The sequence below is a fragment of the Cyprinodon variegatus genome, unplaced genomic scaffold, assembly GCF_000732505.1.
Source record: "Cyprinodon variegatus isolate N-32 unplaced genomic scaffold, C_variegatus-1.0 Scaffold156, whole genome shotgun sequence".
NCBI classification, from domain to species: Eukaryota; Metazoa; Chordata; class Actinopteri; order Cyprinodontiformes; family Cyprinodontidae; genus Cyprinodon; species Cyprinodon variegatus.
This window is the reverse complement of record NW_015150609.1, coordinates 804,218-825,645: the sequence shown is the minus strand read 5'-3', so window position 1 is coordinate 825,645 and position 21,428 is coordinate 804,218. Positions and strand designations below refer to the sequence as shown.

General features: G+C 40.2%; 1 protein-coding gene across 15 annotated transcripts in view; it reads right to left on the bottom strand.

Annotated features, from left to right (window-relative positions):
- The window catches only part of neo1 (neogenin 1), a 230,847-nt gene that overhangs the window by 27,841 nt on the left and 181,578 nt on the right, over positions 1-21,428 (bottom strand). For all 15 annotated transcript variants that reach the window (XM_015377565.1, XM_015377567.1, XM_015377554.1 and 12 more), the window contains exons 10-15: positions 17,719-17,867; positions 14,938-15,076; positions 13,297-13,346; positions 6,413-6,557; positions 1,740-1,850; positions 1,443-1,637 (exon numbers count right to left, since the gene is read on the bottom strand). In XM_015377565.1, coding sequence (XP_015233051.1) covers positions 1,443-1,637; positions 1,740-1,850; positions 6,413-6,557; positions 13,297-13,346; positions 14,938-15,076; positions 17,719-17,867 — 789 coding nt within the window. The remainder of the gene's footprint in view (positions 1-1,442; positions 1,638-1,739; positions 1,851-6,412; positions 6,558-13,296; positions 13,347-14,937; positions 15,077-17,718; positions 17,868-21,428) is intronic.

The following is a 21,428-nucleotide window of genomic DNA, read 5'->3' as shown; positions in this document are numbered from 1 at the left end:
TGCTTGTCTACTTTTTTTACCTGCTTCTGGACACTGTCCTAGTTTTTCAAACAATGATCAGATCACTAATGCATATGTCTGAACTCTTTGCTTCCTGTAAAGAGAACATGTAAATCCTGTTGTCTAGTGCATCATTATGACGTAAAATAACTAATCTAGAAGGTTCTGAAAGATGAAATCCAACAGCATCTCAATAGATTAGGAATAAATCAATTAAATGTTGTTTAGACTCACCAAACAAAGACTAATATTTATTATTACTGTTTTTTTTCAGGCGTAAAATGAAGGAAATTCCTAAAATAAAGTTCTCAGCAAATCAAAATATTGACAAAAACTAAAAAATGTTTGGTTCTAATAGATTATTTACATCCTGTTTAGTAAAGCTGGGTGGAAAGTTTAGTAGAAGGAAAAATTGTTCACACAGCAGAGATAATTGCAGCCTGTAGAGGATTGTGAAAGATATTGAATTCAGGAGTTTGAAGGAGATTCACATGGTTTGAATGGAGGCTGGAGTTGGAGCTTCAAGAGCCACCATTGTGGGACATATCCAGGAAAAGATGCAACATTTATATTCCTTCTGTTAAGCTTTTGCTAGAGATAAGGTCAGAATATGAGCCTGGCTGAGCTAAGGAGAAATAAGAGTGGAGTTTTACACAGTGGCCAAACATTCTCTTCTTGAAACAAAGTTACATTTCGCCCTTTATTTAAAAATCCAGGTAAAAGAGTGTTGAGGAAGAAGAAAGGCCCAAAGTAAACATGTTTATAGTTAAAGTATAGTACAGTGATGCTGGTATTTTGTCTTTGATCAGTATTTCACAAAAATTACTTTTTAATAATTCAACAATAAAACATTTCTGAATTAAAAAGCCTTGCTTCATCTGTTTCAAATTTTCCCAGAAAATCTAAATTTTTGGGTTTTTACTTCCTGTAAAACATAATCTTTTTAAAATTACAGAAATCAAATTTGAAATTTCAATTACATTTTTGTTTAATTGATACCCCTTTTTGTCCTGGGAGCATTAAACGAGCTGACCTTTAACGAGTGTGTCCCCATCAGTCCAATCAGTGTAATTAGTGGCTCGGTAGTAAGAGAAGATCTAATTCACTTCAAAGAATCCACTATGTAGCAGGAATGAACCGTTTGACAGCATCTGCTTCTTCATTCATTAGTAGATTAAATGCTATGTAACACATCAGACTTGACATGTTTACCTTCCCAGGAACATGTTTGCGGCAAGTATCCATATTCAGCACAAAGACAAAGAGTCCCAAAGGTCTTATCATTATCTTATTAGCGCTTCGTGAATGATCATCAAACCTGATTATGTTTTCAACCAAAAGAAGCATCATTAATTTCTTGGAAGTAAAAAAAATCCAACCAATCTGAGCAATAAGTGGCGTCTCCAGAATGAGAACCATGCAGATAAATGTAGTGTTCATACTGAGGTTCTCAATGGTGTAGTAGCGCTGCTTGTGGTCCACTTTGATGGTTTGAGCGTGGGGACTTCCGATGCCGTAGCTGATGGTGTAGCCCCGCACCACGATGTCCTGGTTCTCTGGCGGCGTCCAGCTCACCACGATGCTGTTGACCAGCGGGCGGACGTGGAGCGAGCTGGGTTGGTCCGGTACACGGGTTTCTGTTGGGAGTAAATGCAGGAAAAGGAGTTTAGGGCAGATCTGAATGTACTCTGATTAGCAGAAGCACACAAAAGGGTTCTGGTTTAGCTGAGACTGGTTACCGTCCAGGTCGCTCTCAAATGTCTCTGCTGGGACCCACTCGGTGGCTGGTCCCGTCCCGTTTACAGTCACAGCGGAAACTCGGAAGGAGTACTCGGTCCCAGGCTCCAGACCTAAATAGGAAACTCAGACTTAGCAAAGGTTTGTTTTTTTATGAAAACATTCTGGAAATCTGAGGCGGGCTTTATTAGTGTTTTGTTCCAATAATCGTGAACCAGCAGAACAGTGCAGCTGGCTTTAGGTTCAGCAGAGGGGTAAACAACTTTCTGTTTTAAGCAAAACTATTCTAAAACGGTGAAACTTAGACTTGTCAAATTTGAAATGAGTTTTCCTAAAAAAAAAAAGTCCAAAGTCTTTAAGTCCCAGCTTTTAATGTATGATCAATTTTCTCCAAAATGCACTATAAATGTGGTGTTCAGATTTAAACTCCTTCCCCAAGATAGTGCAAACCGGGCTAAATGATAGTGGGAAAATATAGAACCCTTCAAGATATATTAATAAATGTGAGCGTGCCCAGAGTTTTTTTTTTACAGCCTGTGCACTTTTTTAAATGTTTTTTTAGTCTGTCTTTTGACTTTGTTTCTGCCATTGTGTTTTTATCTTTTGTACGTTGACCTTGAGTGTCCAGAAATGCGCCTTTGAAATAAAATTTATCATCATTATTTTATATCTATTCATGTTAAAATTAAAATTTGTTTTCATTTAACTGAGCAGTTTGATTTTAAGGAAAAAAGAAACATCTCTGTGAAGTCAACAGAAATTATAAGGATGAGCAATTGAAGAAATATTTTAAAGTTTTCATTTCCATGTAAATAATTATCCATAACCTTCTTTATATTTGATGACCAAATCTACATCTGCGTTTGGAAGACCTCCTCACCATCACCCTAATCTTTAATTCTTTTCACTGTCAGATTTTCTGATAGATTGCATCCTGAAACATGGGGAAAAAAATGTATATTTTCTGACTGAACCAAAAGTTACTAAATTCTAACTGAAGTTCTTTCTCTATTGATGTTGATCATATTATTTTTATTAACCAAACATTAATATAACAGCACCTCAGTCTGTTTTTGTATAATTTAGAGAGCTGTGTAAAGGTGTTCAATCAATTAAATAAAACATAATAGGCCTCCTGAAGGGTTTTCTCACTAAATCAGCTAAAAAAAAACAGATGATTCTCAGCACCATTTATTTTTAGAAGCTGGTTCTGAATAAGCATCAGTGATTTCTTGTTTTCCAGATCATGCGTGGTGCCTGGAGGTCTCCGTAATAAGCCACACTGTTGCCCACGCGATGCTTTTTAACTAGAATTACCAATCCATGAGCTGGCTTGGACTTTTGCTGCCTTAATAAAGTCCTTTTTAATTTTATGGTTTAACTGTCAATGATTTTCCTGAAAGCTGAATGTTTTTTTTTTTTTGTTCCCTTAAAGTAATAGAAGACACAGAAGTCCTCTTTCAGCCAGCTGAACGTCAATGTGCAGTAAAGGGGTAAGCAGGGGCAGCCTGGTGATCCTGAGCTTCCATCGCCACGGTAACGGGGGCTTCTCAGACTGACAATCGCTGCAGAGGAAAGTAAATATTCTGAAAAATAACAACTTAGCAGGAGGGGTGAGCGTCTCTCAGCTTGCCCCGGGATGGATAAAGCTAGATGGGCTCAGGTGCAGGGAATATTCTATGTAAAATGTTTATTTAAAAATAAAAAAAGAGTAAAGGTTGAAATTTCAGCTTTATTCAAAGTTTCAGTGCTTAAAAAAAAATAAAATCTAAACCATTAAAATCCAGAGATGAACACGAAAAGGAAAACTGGGCTTCCAGAGAGCATAAAAAAATGTTGCACCTCACATTGATTCATATTTTATAGGGATATCTCCCTTTGAGAGGGCTGCAGGTTTCAGTATTCATACATGTGCCTGTTGACAAATGAGCTGTTTCTGTATCAATTTGCAATAAAATCCGTCATTGTCATCATATTGTGCTATTTGTAGGCTCCATTCTAATTCTCTAGTCATTTCTCTGTTCTAACTGCTTTACTCACTCACCCAACCGCTCCCCCTTGAGGGGGTCTACTAAAGACCGCCTTACCATATATGCCTCCGAGGCAACAACGCATCTTTCATAACGCTTCTAAACCAACAAACACCACCCTGTTTCACCCCCTGGAGTGTTCTCCAAAATCAACTTTTAAGTGTAAATTCTCTTTGATGCAGCGCACAGCGGGAGGCGGGGCCACTTGAAAGTTGCTGAGACAACATCTAATATTAATCACTGTTGCTGTGCGCCTCTTTCTGGTGATTTTGTGCAGAATGAGGCTGGTAACAGTGTGTAATCTTTACATAACAAGGCTTGTAACTTTAATTCAATGCGTTTAGATGAGGCTCAGACATACAATCCGACTGAGTGCGTACATCAGGTTCATCAGGAGTTTGGATTCTAAATATTACAGCACATCAGCTGCAGCAGACAGTTGTGTTTCGCTGGGAGAAACTAGTGTCTGATAGCATGAAAGATTTAATCATTAGGATATCCAAAGCATCACATGGGGACACAAAAATCTCTCAGGATGCAAAAACCTAGATTAGAATTAGGTTACGTTATATAACTTATGTCACATCATAACATTATTTGATCCTGAAACAAGAACAAACTGCAAATCATCCAAGGGATTAAACTGACAAACCCAAAACCGTCAAAAGTTTTAAGTCAACAGCAAAAATCAATCACTACCTTCACACTGTCCACAGGTGGGAAATACAAACCAAGACAGACAGGAGCTCCTGTGTGCGCAATAGAGCTGGTTTCTTCAAATGGAAAAGTGATTTAGCAGCTTTTAATGTATGAATGAAAAACAAAAGATACGACTGCAAAAACCCCCAGGTTGTGTAGATATTTTTTAATTTTAAGTCAGCAATTAAACTACCTGAAATTGTTTGATGATTTCCATTGAAAAAAATATTTTTTGCTGCCTCCTTTGCCTTTGCCTTTAATTGCATAAAGTCAAAAAGGAACAACAAAGCGGATCATGCAGAGCTGATATGAGAGCAAGCCCTCAAGGGTCTGACTGAAAGTTGTAGAAAACACCCATTATTATTTTAAATATATTCATATATTGGTCTGAGACAAAACTGCTTTTAAGACATAATCATGTTTAGCAATAGTTCTTAAAACATTAACTCTTTATATAGAAGTGAATTATCTATGGAAAATTCCCTACTTCTAACTAGGGAGACCAAATCTGAGTGGAGTGGTGTATGCAGTTCAATGCAGGGAGGAATGCTCTGATCTTTATATTGGAGAAACCAAACAACCTCTCCACAGACGCATGGCCCAACACAGACGGGCTACCTCCTCCGGACAAGACTCGGCTGTCCATCTACATCTTAAGGATAAAAGACATCTGTCTGATGACCATAATGTTTACATTTTAGACAAAGAAGACAGGTGGTTTAAAGGGGTGCAAAGGAAGCTGTTTATATTAAGAGAGAAAAGTCCACCTTAAACAGAGGGGGTGGACTCACGTTTCCGCTCTCTAAAACCTACAACACAGCGATAGTGTTGATTTCTTTACGCTATCATCTCGACCCCCATTGCAAAACATCTCACCTGGTCAGCCAGGCAAACAACGCCCCTAATGACTCCCCTTTTCTCAGGCACGGGTCAGTATCGGGTATTGCAGGCCAAAAAAAAAAACTCAACAACTCTCCAGTACTAAATGGTGGACATTTTCTTTTAGATCAATTTGCATGTTTTCTAAGCCATTACAAGGCTTTGTTGGTGCACTCTATAAAGCCTGGAGTTTAGCCCTAATCCAGACATTTTGAATTGAAAAAGCTTCCTGGATGGGAAGCAAAATGTCTTTAAACTTGTTATTTTTTTTACTTTTTTGGAATTTTAGCTAGGAAGGACAAAACTTCCAGTTGAGTAAGTATAAATCAGGCAATAGCAACAATAAATAGTAGTTCACCTAAGGTGACATATCCTGAGTCAGAGAAATAATTAAAATGCTCTAAACAGCTGGAAAACATGGATAAGTCTCCAAAACTATGTTTCCTCCAGAAACAGTTTGGAAGAAAGTAACTAAGGTATACCAACACCCACGACTGGTTCTTTAGGAGGTTTTACAGGGAAACTGTATTTTTACAACGATATGTGAAGTTATAAATATGATCTGGACTTTAATTGGAACTCTGTGCTTTGGTCAGATAAGAGTAAACTGATTATTTCAATGGGGGAAAAAAATTTAATTGGGAGAAGTTTAAAACAAAAGATGAATATATGGTATGGATATATACAGTTGAGGATCAATAATGCTGCTGACCAATTTCCCATCCACAGGCCCTTAGGACCTTGTTAGAGAACATGAACTCTCTACAATCTTAAGAGATTTAAAATAAAAATCTGGTGGCCGTGAACTGTTAACTAAAAATGGATCCTCATTATTTCTTTCAGCAGAATAATTACCAAAAATTACTATATAATTAGATCTAGTCAGAATTTGTTTAATAGACACCAAATTAACCATCCTTTATAGCTATTCTGCATCCTAAACCTAGATCATATAGAGAACCTGCAGAATAAGCTCGGCGTTAGGGGATGCTGTACCTGGTCTGTGTGACCTAATAACACTGTTATAACATCTATTATCAGAGGTGAACAAAGGACTGAAACATTACCATCAATGAGCTTGAAAAGCTCAGTTCCTGCTGTGGTCACAGCTGATTCGCTCCTCCGGGAAACTTTACGGTAGCGGATCTTGTAGCTGGTGATTTCCCCGTTCTGGCCACTGAGCGGAGGAGGCTGCCACCGAACTATGATACTCTGAAAAAGTAAGAGCAGGAAATAAATGACTCAGAAGCCAAACGTCTTATTTAGTGCATTTAAAGCCTGCATTTACAAAAGGGAACCTCATAGTTTATGCAGGAAGTGTCCCACGTTCAAACGAACGCTGTGGGGTGTTTTTGTGTTAATGCAACTCCCCAGGTTTCCTACTCTGCACCTCCCTTCCTCCTGCCAGGGGAGCAAAAACAGCCGGGTCTGACATAAGCAAACACCCCTCTGAGCAGCGGTGTCAACCGATGCATTACGAGTGAAATAAAGATAAATAACCGAAGGGGGAACCCTGATGAGCTAGGTAAGAGCTGGGTTTGAAGATGCTCAGTTGGAGAGTCAGAGATGAATTTGGACCTTTTGTTAGCAGGCTGCGCTGTTGCTGGATGAAGTCATCTTAGTTTCTGTGTGTTTTAAGCGATAGATGTTGAAGGGGGGGGCAGCTCAGCATGGGAGAACAGTTAATTAACACTCTCTCACTGTCACACTGATGCACAAAGAGCCTGAGTACACGGCAAGCTCCACCCCTGCAGAGTCGAGGGAATCTCACAAATTAAAATTGGGTTAAGTGTGTTCAATTATTTCCATTTTTCTTATTACACTATGGACCACTAAACAGGGATGTGTGTTGCCTTTCTTTCATCTTCGCCTTGATCGTTGAAACACGTTTAATTGACTTTGTGAACTCCCAGGAGGGGGGGTGGGGGTTAACGGCAGATGACAAAAAATAGAAAAGAATACAAACACATTATTCTCACTTCGCCCTACAGGTGACGGAGAAGAACTCCGTCTAGGGATCTATGGAGGATGCATTTACATGAGATTTTTCATGTTTTCACCCATTAAAACCTTTGACGCTCTGAAGGTTTTTTTAAAGAACGTCAGTAAACAACCAACAATCAGCATTGCAAAGTTAGAAGAACACAGGGGGAGGTATATGCTGAAGTTACAGCAGGATTAGGTTTTATTATTACATCCAAAACATCCATCACATTTCTAAAAACTGCACCAACAATCCATCTGGACATGAACGGAGTAGGGTAAAAAACATGTAAAAACATAACAAGGTGCATAAATTAACTCTGGGTCAGCTGTAGATATCCACAGCTCAGGTAGAAGATCAGTTAATAGTAAATTGCCTTGAGGTGACATGTATTGTGAATTTGTGCTATATAAATAAACTGAAAATCATTGTTGAAAGAAAGTAATCGGCCATCTTGTGTGTAATTAAACATGTAATGTTATTCTGCTAGTTATGCGGCTGTAGCCTTAGAGTGCTGGAGGACATGGGGAACACTTTTCATCACTGTGCTTTATTCTATCTCTTTTCTCCCATTCTGCAGTATTTGTTATTTCAACCCCTAACTTTATGTTCTCTCTGCTTTTCCTGTCATAGTAGCTTCATCTGGTCTGTTCCTCTATTGCTGTGACACCATTCTGCAGATAAATATCAGCCGGGCTGCAGCCGACAATGCCTAGATTGTAGATGATAGAGTTCGGACTGTTTTTCAGTGCTTAGTCCTGATTTTGACATAGCTTTGTGCTCAGCTTGTACTGTGACTAACTGTATGTGCTGTTTTTCAGCCCTTTGACATTGCAACTGGCTCAGAGTTCATCTGCTTGCCCCTACTGGAGCTAGCTTACAATTACCTTTTCTAACATAGAGTATTTATAGATCAGTGCTTCTATGTTTGTTTTGTTTGTCTCCTTTCTCACTTAACCCCAGCCGGCCTCAGCATATGGCTGCTCACGCTGAGCCTAGTTCTGCTGGAGGTGTCTTCCTTTTAAAAGGGAGTTTTTCCTCTCCACTGACGCTACATGCATGCTTGATTTGAGGGATTGCTGAAGAGTCAATAAGTCGCTGCAATAAGCTGGTTTTCCTTAGATAGAAAACCAATCTGACTGCAAGATCCAATTAAATTGTCTCTGTGAAGTGCCTTGAAATGATGTGTTGTTAATTGGTGCTATGTAAATAAACTGAATTGAATTAAATGTATTTCTGAATGTTTTAGATGCCCCCTTTTGACTCTGGAAGTGAATAAATAAGTAGGGGTTTATAGCTATGGCAGCTTCCTATAGCATGCTAAGGGGGGGTAATGCAGTCAGTTGAACTGACCTCTACACCCAGACGTAAAGTTTTCATGACGGAAAGAAAGGAGATATCTCACCAGAATATCAATACAGACCAGCAGCTGTTACTGCAGTAAATGGAGGCCCTACTTGGTTTTTCACTCGGTTCAATGCAAGACACACAATTCAGATTTCTAATTTGAAAAAAGTTGAAAATGTTGTGTAATTATTCCTCAATTTCATCACTTTGCAAAACTTTTTGTTGGATTATGAGCTAAAATTCGAAAATGAAAAACAAAAGACGTATGGCCACAACATGCTAGCATGTGAAGAGCCTGGAGAGAAAAAAGAAAACTCTTATTTATCTTTCTATTTTAATGCACAGCTCACTGCTTAGTTCTTAATGGAAAAGCTAAAATGCAGATTCAAAAGAAAAGAAAATAACAATTTAAGTCTGTTTCATATTGGCTTTTTCTAGGCCTTTATTATCCATTCATAAAACTGTTCCCTTGAGTGCTCCCTTTTTTCACTCTTAATTTTGTGCAAGGCTTTTTTCCCACCAAAACACTCAGCCCAGCACGCCTCAGCAGGGGTGGTCAGTTTGCACGCAAGCTGGGAGGCTGCGATAGGATTGTCTGTCAGCACCCCCCCCACCCCCCAGTCCGGGCTTTGCATCGACCAGTAGGGCTGAGTGCTGGCTGCTGCTTCAGAAGTCGATCCGTATGCACCCTGAGGTTTTGCCCATCTTTCTTTCTTTTCTGTAGATTCCTTTTTGAGCTCGCTGTCTCACATGTCAGAAGTGAGAAAGCTTTTGTAAATTTTAATCCATCACCCTGGTGGATATGTACAATAAATAGGCCCACAGCTCTCTGTTTGAAGATCAAATGGCTAAAACGGTGGGAGGCCGAGAACTGCGTTGACTTTTAATAGCATCGGCACCCGAAAGCTAGAAGCCACCTCTGGATGCTGTGTCCAATCAAGAACTTCCCACAAAAACTACAGTCTGACTTCTTGTTAATGCAGGAAATGTAGCAACAACACAAGCAAATACTGTGAGTAACCAGTGCCATAAATAGTTTATTTTCTTCATTAGAAATTATAAGGAAACTAAATATTAAGGACACCAACATATAGACATTTGCTTTAAATGATACTCAGTAGGGGGAAAAGTAATTATCTCAGAAAATTGCTGCCAAAGCATCCCTTTTGCTGTTCTTGTATCAATACAAGGGGGGCAAAAAGTATTTGGTTGGTCACTGATTGTGCAAGGTCTCCTACGTAGAAGGATGAGAGGTTTGCCATTTTCATTGTGAAAATGCTTTTAAAGGAGTCACTGTTTTGTTGCCCAAGCTGTGTATTTTGGATCATTATCATGATGGAAGACTCAGCCACATTCAACCTTCAATGCTCTCACAGATGGAAGGAGGTTTTGGATTAAAATCTAAGGAAACATAGCTTTATCATTCTTCGCTTCACATGGATCAGTCATCCTGTCCCCAAGCATGATGTTTCCATACCCATGTTTCACAATAAGTTCTTTGGATGCAACTGAGCATTTTTCTTCCTCTAAATATGGAGAGCTGTGTTTGTGTCAAAAAGTTTTGCCTCGGTTTCATCTGACCACATGATATTCTCCCAAACCTCTTTAGGATCATTAAGACTGACCTGGACATGTACTGCCTAAAGCAGGGGGGCATGTCTGGCACTGCAGGATCTCAGTCCCTCTCGGTCTAGTGTATTACTGATGGTAGCCTTTGTTCCTTTCATCCTTGCTCTCTTAAGGTCATTCTTAAGGTCCCTCTTTGTAGTTTTGGGATTTTAGATCAACATTCCCATTATCATTTAGGCTACGTTCACAATGCAGGCCTTGATGCTCAATTCCGATTTTTTTGCGTTGCCGTTCACATTTCCAAATATATGCGACTTGTATGTGATCTCCTGTGTGAACTGCAGTCATACAACGCAAGTGTCCCGCATGCGCAGTAGAGGACGCAATGACATCACATGCCAGTGTGCTCTGTGTTTATGGAAGTAAACATGGATGGTAGTGCCGGAGCGCATCTAGCGATCTTTCCCAACCATAAAAACACAATCTTTTCAAGATGGTTAAACAATAAATACTGCTCTCCGCATCATCGTCCGCCATGGTTGTTGTTTTTCTTGGCGCTTCTTAATAGGAAGATGCAGAATAGTGACCTTTGTCGGGTATTAATGGTGTTCAGGTCGGATGAATGCGCCCTTGTGGTTCAGACACAGGACGCATTTGAAAAAATCAGCTTTGCATCGGTTTCAGGACCACAGAGCCAAGTGGCCTGGTGCATATTGGGAAAAAAAACGGATCTGTGGTGTTCAGATTGCCATGAAAAGATCAGATCCAGGTCGCATATGAGCAGAAAAATCGGATTTGGGTCACTTCAGGCTGCAGTGTGAATATAGCATTTGACCCCAGCGGAATCTTGTGGCCCCAGATCGAGGGATATTATCAATGGTCTTGTATGTCTTCATTTACCTCCAGTCCCTCGACAGCTGTAATTTATTTACCAACTAGCTTGGCTACTGTAGATCAACTCTTCCCAGCCTGTTGCAGGTCCAATTGTTTTCTTGGATTCCTTCAAAAGCTCTTTGGTCTTGGCCACAGTTGAGTGTGAAGTCTGAGGCTCAATATGAATACCTGATCATAGTTCCTATCTCTTTACCTTCCACCAGGTCCACAGTAGGAACATCATCCAGGGTAGGAAAGGAGCTCTGAACAGCTGTGCTGAATCCTGACAGCTTTCAGTCTTATGGGCATCATTACGAATTGGACACGCACATGACTAACACTTGCCAAATTTCCCAAAAAGAACTACAAAAAAAGTTACACAAATGTAGCGAACAGCTGTAGCTCTATCTTATGAAGCCCAAAACATGGGTTTTATAAAAGGCCCACATGTAAGAAGCCCAACTGCCAGCGCTTTTCAGACAGAAATCATAGTGAATGTTGACTCATGTCCATTGTGGCCTGAGTGTCCTTATCAATTTTAGGTATTTCGATTTTCGGTATTACGTTCAAACACGGGGGCTGCTCAGTAGGGCAGTTAGTAGCACTTCTGCCTTGCAGCAAGAAGTTTCCAGGGCCAATTATCTGCCCGCTTCTTCCTACATGGAGTTTGCATGTTCTCCATGAGCATGTGTGGTAGAGACTGACATTTTTTCGGGAATCCCACGGGTCACAGGATTCCCGTGGGATGGGAGTTGGTATTAATAACGATCACGTGATTGGGACGGTACAGGATTAAACATTAACGGGAGCAGACGGGAGCGGGAGCAAACCAATAGTAGGCTAACTAAAAAAAACTAGGATTGATGCCAAAAAATAAAATAAAATAGAAAGAAAAAAAATCCAGTACTGGCGCCGCCATTTTGTAGTTTTTTTTCTTGAAACCTACACTATAATGCGAGTCAAAAAAACTACACGACCCAAAAACCAACAGTGTTCCACTCTGAGTTTTTCACCCGCGCTTAAAAACAAGAATGGTAGTGGTGCAGGAGCGGGAGTCATTCTGAATGGGAGCGGGATGGGAGTGGGAGTAATTTCACCAGGAGTGGGACGGGACAGGATTTAGATTTCTTCTCTGGCCCGGGATCGGGACATGACACAATATTTTTCTGTGGGAGGTGGACGGGACAGGAGTGAAAATCCACTCCCGTGTAAGTCTCTAATGTGTGGGTTCTCTCCAGGTACTCCGGGTTCCTCCCACAGTCCAAAAGCATGACTGTTAGGTTATTTGGCTTCTCTAAATTCTCCTTAGGTGTGAATGGTCGTTTGTCCTTTTTATCTCTGCTGCCCTGCGATGGATTGCCGACCTGTCCAGTGTGGAACCCCCCCCCATAGACAGCAGGAGATAGGCACCAGCACCTCTCACAACCCCAGCTGGGATAGGCGTGATAGAAGGCTGGATGGACGTTCAAATAGGTGCCATTAATGCAGGTAACCAGTGGAGGACAGAAAAGCTTCTTAAAGATGTTGTTTCAGTACTGATATCTTGCTTACTTGTGGGTTATCAATATCACTTATTTTCCTCTATAATTTACAAATAGATTCTTTAAAAATCCTACAATGTGATTTACTGAATTTTCCCCCTCATTTTTATCTCATTATTGGGGTGTATAAATTATGAAAAATACAGACCTCTCTTGTCTTTTTAAGGACTTGGACAATCAGTGGCTGACTTTTTTCCTCCACTGTATATTTGAGCTGTAGGCTTCTAAGCCTGGTTTCATGTAGCAAGAGTGATACAGGATAAAACCTTCTGACAGACAAATCTCCTGTCAACGAAAGAATCGATCAGGGTCTGTGCACCCGACTGGGGCTGAAGCCTCTGATGTAGCTAATCTCACAGTGTAAAAGGCCGCTGCGGCCTGCAGGCTACAAATCTACTCAGCTGTTTGTGTCTGTTTGCTGCACACCTGACAGTCAGGCAGGGTTTGGTGGAGACACAAGCTACATAAACAGTCTGGATTCGATTTGTTTGTGTTTAAGGTTATTTGTTTTCATTGTAAATCTTGAGGTTTTGGCATTTGCAACAAATGGTAAAGGTTTACACTTTTTTCTGCAGAAACAGAACTGTAACAGACTGTTTAGCCTGACATATTCCCCTTTATTTACTTAATGTCTTACCTTCGAGTTCTGAACTTCCAATGTGAGGTTTTGGGGAGGGGCGCTTGGAACTGAGAAGAAAAAAAAAAACATCATAAAATTAAAGTTTCTAAAGTGAAAGAAATGTTGTTTAAAGCCTGTTCTATTGAGCAATGCTGACTTACAAAAAAATACATTTAAAAACTGATGAAACAATAAATGTGTCCCAATATCCTGAATCTTGCCGTCATTATTATTAACCAGTTTTCTGTTTATTTTCTTTTCAAACACTAAAATAATCAGCAGAAAAATCTCAATAAAGGTTTATTTATACAAACATGATAAAAAAAAACATTTTCATTGAGTTTTGAACATATTCAAATCTCCCTGTTTTTTTGCATGGCTCCTGTGTCACCTTGCAGGGGTTTTATCTCCCTTTTATTTGTAACCATGATTTAGAACTCTTATTTAAACACGTTAAGCTTCACTGAGATCAAAATGTTTTTTCCAAAAGGGAAATTTGCAGACAACAGTTTCAGCACAGCTCTCTAAATACTCTCACGTTGTGCTTCAGATTGACTGAGCCAAAGCAACAGTTTGATTCAGAGTTTGGGCCTGACTTCAGCCATCAGACAGATGGCCTCACAGATGATCCAGCACTGCCTTGATGTGCAGGGAAGCTCATGTTTGACCTTAATGGCTGAAATTCACCCAAAACAACACAATGCTTGAAGACTGATGCTTGTAATCTGGTTTTCTGCAGATATTATGAAGGTCAAAGATCACTACTTTCTCCTCATCTGCCTAATGGGTGCTGTGTAAATATGTTTAGTTGCAATCATGTAAAATAATATTTTTAGTGAGCCTGTTATCTTAAAACTCTACGAAACAAGCCATACTAACCCTTCTACATAATTTATGGCATGTGTTGTTTTGTCTTTTTGATATTAGTGTCGTGAGCCTGGTTTATGGATTTACGGAAACCAGGTCGTCTACGCAGATAACACAGATAAGCCAAAACACACAGCGCCACGGCCAGTCTTTGGGGAACACTCACGGGTGATCTGTGTGTCGTCTGGCGTTGGATGAGGGGTTGTAGACGGCCAACAAGTTCGTCAAATCGACACACGGACACCCACAATCTTAGCCAGTTCATGATTTCCCTCTTTCTTTGTAGCGTGGAATAATAGCGCAAAACACGCTTCAAAACTGGGCATAAATCAGAAATATCTGCATCATACCTGTGAGAAGCTAACTGCGACACACTGCTGGGGAAGTATAACCAGCCCTTTAGTGTTCATAGCAAACTCAAGACGGTCCTTTGATTAGAGTCTGAGTGAGAAAGGTCAAGAAATATGGTACAAACAGGTTGGCTGATCAATGCAGATGGCTTATAGGGTGTAGGGTCTTTAAGTGCTCTAGTTGTATGCGAGTGCCAGGCTCAGACTGGTAATCTGTGATACTGGGCATTTGCCCGGTGGGCCGGTCCTAATTTCAGGGTGCGAGGGCTGGCCCTCTTTAAATCATACAGGACCTAACCCTTAACCTACGGCCGAAGAACCTACCTGTGACAGTAAATAACTCAAGGAGCTCAAGAAGTAATACAATGTTATACTACCTGAACGATGCATGCAGCATATATAGCCCTAAAGTCTAAATTTTCCATTCAAATGATGAACTGACCATCAGAAAGCGTCCGAACAATGACATCCTCCGTGGAGACCCCGGGACCGTGCTTGTTATTAGCCACCACACGGAAGCTGTACTCTGTGTTCTTCTTCAGTCCAGCCATGGTGTATGACTGACCATCGATGTCAACATCCTGAAACAAAACATGTATAAATAATTATATTAAGTGAGAAATACTGGTTGGATATGGGTGAAAAAATACAGTGATATCGATCAGGCATGCAGGGAAAGTGCTTTATTTATCAAAAAACAGATTCTACCTACACACCAAAAACAAAACCTTAGCGTTCTGACTTTAAATGCAAAACAAGCTTGCTGTAAACAAGACAGTTCCAGCAGCTGTGCGTTCCTGATTTTGTTGCCTCACTTCACTAATTTCTGTTTTCAACTTGGTGTGAAAATGTCGTCATCCGCCGAGATACTAACTCTCCCTTCTGTGATTAGTTTGATTTACTTCACAAATTGGTTCCACTGCCACATTCCCAATTACTTAAGACGGGGTACAGCCAGCTCTTAAACCGTGACATTTCAAAAATAAAAAGCAGAGAGATTTTTCTTCCAGAGAACTCTAATCACAAACTCAAACCTTGGGGTCAGATCTTCACCTGTGACCACATCGTCCTTCATAGATGATCTCTAACTTCCATTTGCCCTTTAATAATTAATATCTTTCAGCCCTGAGTCGTTCTAACTTCATTTCTGTTTCGTTCACCTTTTTTCTCCTCTCTCCTGCTCATCTTCAGCTCTCTTCTCCAGGGAACCGAGGCGTCATTACTCAGCGCAGCGGCTGACGTTTCACCCATTATCATATTAAAGGCTTTTTAATGCATCAATGGCTTGCATCATGCGGCTGCTGGAGCTTATTCGGTATGTGAGCATCCATGTTACACCCTTATGACACTGCTGCAGGAACACTAGGAAATCCTATATGCTTTCTTTCTGTTCAGTTGCATGGTAGATGGCTGAGTCAAGAATGAATGAGTTCCACAGAAAAACAACTAAAAGGAAACCTACTGAATGATGTGTAAGTCTTTACACCATCAAATAGCTGCTAAATGGAAATAAACTAATTGCTACGTTATGGTCCAGCATAAGGTGATCTAACACATCTCCTGTTTTAAAGGAGAAGTCTGGTCATATTCAGAATTCAAACTTCAGAAAGTACTTTAAATATAAAATTATTACATACTGTTCAATAGATTATAAGTGTTTTTAATTAAGAGTAACTTTCATTTGAATGTGCTTTACTGGAGGCATCCATGTTTGTCAAAGAATACTACTGCCACCTACAGGTTTGTGACGTCACGGTGCGGTATCGGCTGTTGAGCAAGTCCCAGTGCTGTACCTGTTGTTTGTGACAACAAGCTATTATCCAAGTCATCTAGAAAACATTCTTCTTCCAAATATAAGCTACATATGACGTGTTTTTTTCTCTGGCCAGAAGTTTGATGGCAAATCCTACCTCTTTCATCCAACGACAAACTCGTCCATGGAGGTTCATGAATCCGAAAGGTGAAATAACCCTTTTGAAACCATGCCGAGAGCAGTCCGAGCACAGTAACCAAGATAATTGTTGAGTGTAAATGGCACACAAACCGAACCGGACCGTGCCAGATGCAACTGCGCTAAACTGGTACTAGTTCAACAGTAGGGCTCGGCGCGGATCAGTTCTGGCTCGCTTCTCAGATAACAAGGAGCACATGAGCAGACTACGTCATCACTTTACAACTTCAAGTAGTTGGTGGAAATGCACATCAGTAAGATGCCTACCATGTGATTAACCTCAATGCCCTGATTAGAGTATTGTTTGTCCAATTCACTTCTCAAAAGTCGACTCTGTCAAGCAAATTCACCAAAGGCTCCCTTCTTTGCCTGACTCGCCACAAACAACGAAATATCACAAATGTAACCAAACACAACTTCCCCAATGTAAAGGGCCCCACCATTTTGATTTGTGTGGTTCCCTCCTTCAATCCTAGAGAACAGTAGTATCGTAGATTGTCACTAGGAGGCCTCGTGCTATCGAGCTCGGTTACTTGCGACCAAGCTCGCTAGCACGGTTAAGATCCAAACTCTGCACGGAACTTTCAGAGGGTAGTGTAAATGAGTCCTATATTTTCCAAAATTAGAGCAAAATGTTTGTGTTGTGTTATTTTTGTGTTTGTTTAACAAATTTAGCAATTTCTAACCTTATTTTTGGGTTTTATGTTTCTTAGCCTCGTTTTGTGTTTGCTAGTCCAAGTTCTGTAATTGTTCGCCTCATTGCCGTATTTGGTGGTTTTTATTATTGCTAGTTTTATTTTTGTGTTTGCTTGCCAAAATTTTTGTCAGCCATAATGGGGTGTTTGCTAGCCCCAGTTTTATAATTGTTAGCCTCGTTGTGTTTGCTAGCTAAGTTCTATGTCTTTCATTCTAATTTTTGGGTTTACTAACCTCATTTTGGTGTTTTCAAGCATGTTTTCACTTCTCAGCCGCAGTAGTTCATGGACTAAAATCATCTATTGTAACTGAGTTTGGACTATTTTAGGAGAAGTGCAGGCCAAAATGTCTACACAGAAATATAAAACCATAATAGGTTGTTATAAAATATTTTTGAAAACAGTTTGTGGCAACAACCCCTACAAGCAACTATGTATCGCCTTGATTAGTCCAAGAAGTCAGATGAATTAGATGATTTTTCACAATGGACAAAATAACCTGTTTAGTCTGAAAAGACATTCTGAAAGAAATTGAGACCTGTATTGACTGCTATGTGCAGCCAGTCGATGCTCTTACCTCTTCGGTACCGATACTTCTGTCTGTGTAGTAGAGCTTGTATGAGAGGATCTCTCCGTTGCCTGTGAGTGGTTTATCCCAGCTAAGGGAGACGGACGTCGGAGTGTTGGACACTGCCTGCAGGTTGGGAGCTGGACCAGGGACTTGTACTGGTGCAAAAAACAACATGAGGGGAAAAATTTAGACAGACATCATCTTAATGTTTATAGTTCTCATTATACATCCAAGGAAAGCAAATCCACTCTGAAAACAAATATGCTCTAAGCTTTTTAAGCCATGTTGGTGAATCAGGCTCAGACCAGTTACTTTGCTGGCAAAGAGAGAGCGAGGTTCAGCTTTAATTATTGATGCATTTTTAATGTTCCTAAAGATAAAACAAATGTGGGCTTCAAGAAAACCAACAATGTATATTTTTTTCCTTTTTGAAGTATTCCCATTGAGTAATGTTGGGGCTAAGTTTACAAGACAAGTAAACCCTACATAGACGTCATATATGTGTCCACATTTTGAAACAAAGAAAGCTCAGAATGAAAACTGAGACATTTCTCTCCAGAGATACCTTCCATCTTAGACAAGCTTTCAAAGCCAGAAATGAAATATTCTCACACTGCAGAGTTTTAGGTTTGGCTGAATGAGATACTCATGGAAATCTTCCAAAGGGGTTACACAACCAGATGTCCAAACCACATCAGCTGACTCCTTTTGATGAAGAGGAGCAATGGTTCTACTCTGCAAAAAAGTAATGAAACCCCTCAGACATTTTTTCTTACTTTATGTTTAGCTCTTGGCTGTAGGGTTCTTTTAGCTTTTGGCTGGGGGACGGCTTGGCTGGAGCCGTCATTTAGTAATTGCTTTCTAGCCTTTAATCATAAAAATCTACAATATGTGTTGCTTCTACAGAGTCCTTCTGGGATTTTTCGAAGGTACAAAGACATAAAGTTTAATATTATGTCCAGGATTCAGTGGTTACTTGCTTATCATTACAAAACATCTTCCACTTGGGACATGACCAGCAGTCATGAAAGCAATCTGCAGGGACCAACCCAAAACTACCTCCAACGAGAGAAGAGTGCACCATTTGGTGTTGATTTCTGCTTTAGAGTAATACTAAATCTGTTACAGTCTTCCATTCTTAGGAGTTTTTAATAGATAAAGTGCTCCTCCAGAGTTGTAACCAAACTTCCTCTGATATATAAGACTGGATTCCTTATTCATACTGTAGATGTGAAATGTCTGTAAAGATTGCCAATGATTGCCTTTTTATAACTGCTAGCGCATGCATCCATGAAAATGTCCATTATCCCTAGATTTACCTCCAAGTCAGGGGTCATGACTTGACATTTTCCACATTTTTTCCACATTAGAGCCACAATCTTCGCTGCATTTTTTATTGGGATTTTATGTAATAGCTCAACACAAAGTAGGGCATGAAAACGAGAAGAAACAAAACACAAAAGAGATGAACAAAAAAAACAGACAAAAAACAAAAATGATGCATGGTTTTAAAACATTTTATAGAGAAAAAAAACGGCAAAGTGAAGAGTTAAATGTATTTTAGCCCGTTTACTCTCGCAAAACACAGTAAACAAGAGTCCTAATGTGTGGATTTACATCTCAGTATAAATCTAAGCATAACAGAATAATCAAAGACAGAAAAATTTTGGAGAAGCTTAAGGAAGGTAGGTTATGAAACAACATCCGAGGACCAACGTAGTCCTGCTCAGCTTTTCATCTGCAAATGGAAACAGTGTGGGAAAACTGCAATCCAATCAAGACATGTGCTTTCTCTTAGCTAACATGCAACACAAGCCTAGGATTAACCAGAAATGACACTTTATTAAATTTAGAGGAGTAGTGATTCACAGCTCAGATAGGAGAGACTACTAGTTATGCACTCCTTTAATCTGACTTAATGGGAAAGTGTCAAAAAAGGAGATCCCACACTTTACACGATAGCAGCAGTATAATACTGTGGGGTTGCTTTTCAATCATAAGCTTATCAGCATGGACACATTTTTAAATTCTTTAGAGTTTTGTTGATATGCTGAGCTGGTGGAGAGACATCCTACTGCTGGAACTAGAACAAAATGTGGTTCCACACAACTTGGACTCAGATAGGCTGATAATAAATTCACCCCATGGAAAAAAGAAACAGTGTATCCTTTCCTTCCACCACCCAGTCATCTCCTACTTTCTGTTGGCTGTCAAATAAAAACCCCATGAACTATCCTGAGGCTTGTATCTGTAAGTTGGCAAACTGTGGAAACATTCAGGTATTTTGCATACTCCTCGATGCACCGGGAGGGGCTGAAAACTTTAAAGCCTTTTAGGATTCCTGCTTCCTTGTCTTTACAGAAAAAGAAATAAAAACAAAAGCACATTTATGTTTTAGTAAAATGCTTATTTCTCACTATGGACCACAGAGTTATACTTTAATCTAAAAACATGGATGTAAAAGGCTGTCATATTAGAGCTGAAGGACAGAATGAACAAGAAAATGTTTAAGCTTGTCTAATAATTAAAACCTCCATGTTTGGTCCAGGTATACATGCAGTAAATGTGGTTGTTCCTGTTCTGCTCTGGCACTTTAGATTAAAAGCAAAGCAATAAAGCTGAATAGTTTTCCTTGAGGCAGACTTAAAGCATCTCTGTTCTGTATACAATATGTAACCTTTAGCTGCAGGTTCTGTCGGCGCAAGAAAGACCCCCCCCCCGCCATATGTCAGCATGCATAAGTGCTGGAGGTGTTTTGTGTGCATCTGTGTACAAGCGATTTCAACCAGTCCCTGTTGGGAGAAAATGCAGGGCAGTGCTGTGTGCACATACCAGGCTCTCAGATGCAGGTCAACAGTTTAAACTCCAATTCATAGCATGTCCTCAAACTAAAGACACACCACCAAGGTACAGCCCACCCTCGCCGCTGTCCCTGGGGGTGCCCCTGCTCCTGTTGGCAAAGGCATTAAGGTGTAGTGTGAATGTTTGCATATTTGTGTGTGCGGACCCATCTGGCCAGAATCCAATAGGGACACGTAGGAAAACAGAAGCTGACCTACAAAGTGGCAGAGATAGAGCTGGAGCTCATACATGTCCACAGTCTAAGGTGGAGCTGGAGGAATCCCCTCTGCAGAGCTCTGAAATATGGCTGAATTCCAGAAGGCTTTCACACACACACAAAAACCCCAATGTCAAAGTCACTGAGTCTCCTCCTCTCCCCAGTGAATTACACATGTCTGCCAGTGGAAACAGTCTAATGAGCCGCTCTGTTGCTCCTCCGTAAAAGATCTGGACATTTGACTTTAACCTTTTCTTTTTGGCTCCCGAACATTTAAAAGCTTTTTTTGTTTACACTTTACTTTATATTGGCTCTCTGTTTTTGAGAAACATTTTTAAATAGAAAAGTTATCTCTAAACAAGGACTGAAAGAAGGAAGGATGGATGAAAGGAAGGATGGTGGGTAGGAAGGGAGTAAGGAAGAAAGGATAGATCGAGGGATGGTAGGTAGGGAGTAAGTAAGTACGGAAGGAAGTACAGAAGGAAGGATGGTGAGTAGGAGGGGTGTAAGGAAGAAAGGATGGATGGAAGGAAAGATGGTGGGTAGAAAGGGAGTAAGGAAGAATGGTAGGTATGCAGTAAGTATGTAGGGAAGGAAGGAAGGAAGGAAGGAAGGAAGGAAGGAAGGAAGGAAGGAAGGAAGGAAGGAAGGAAGGAAG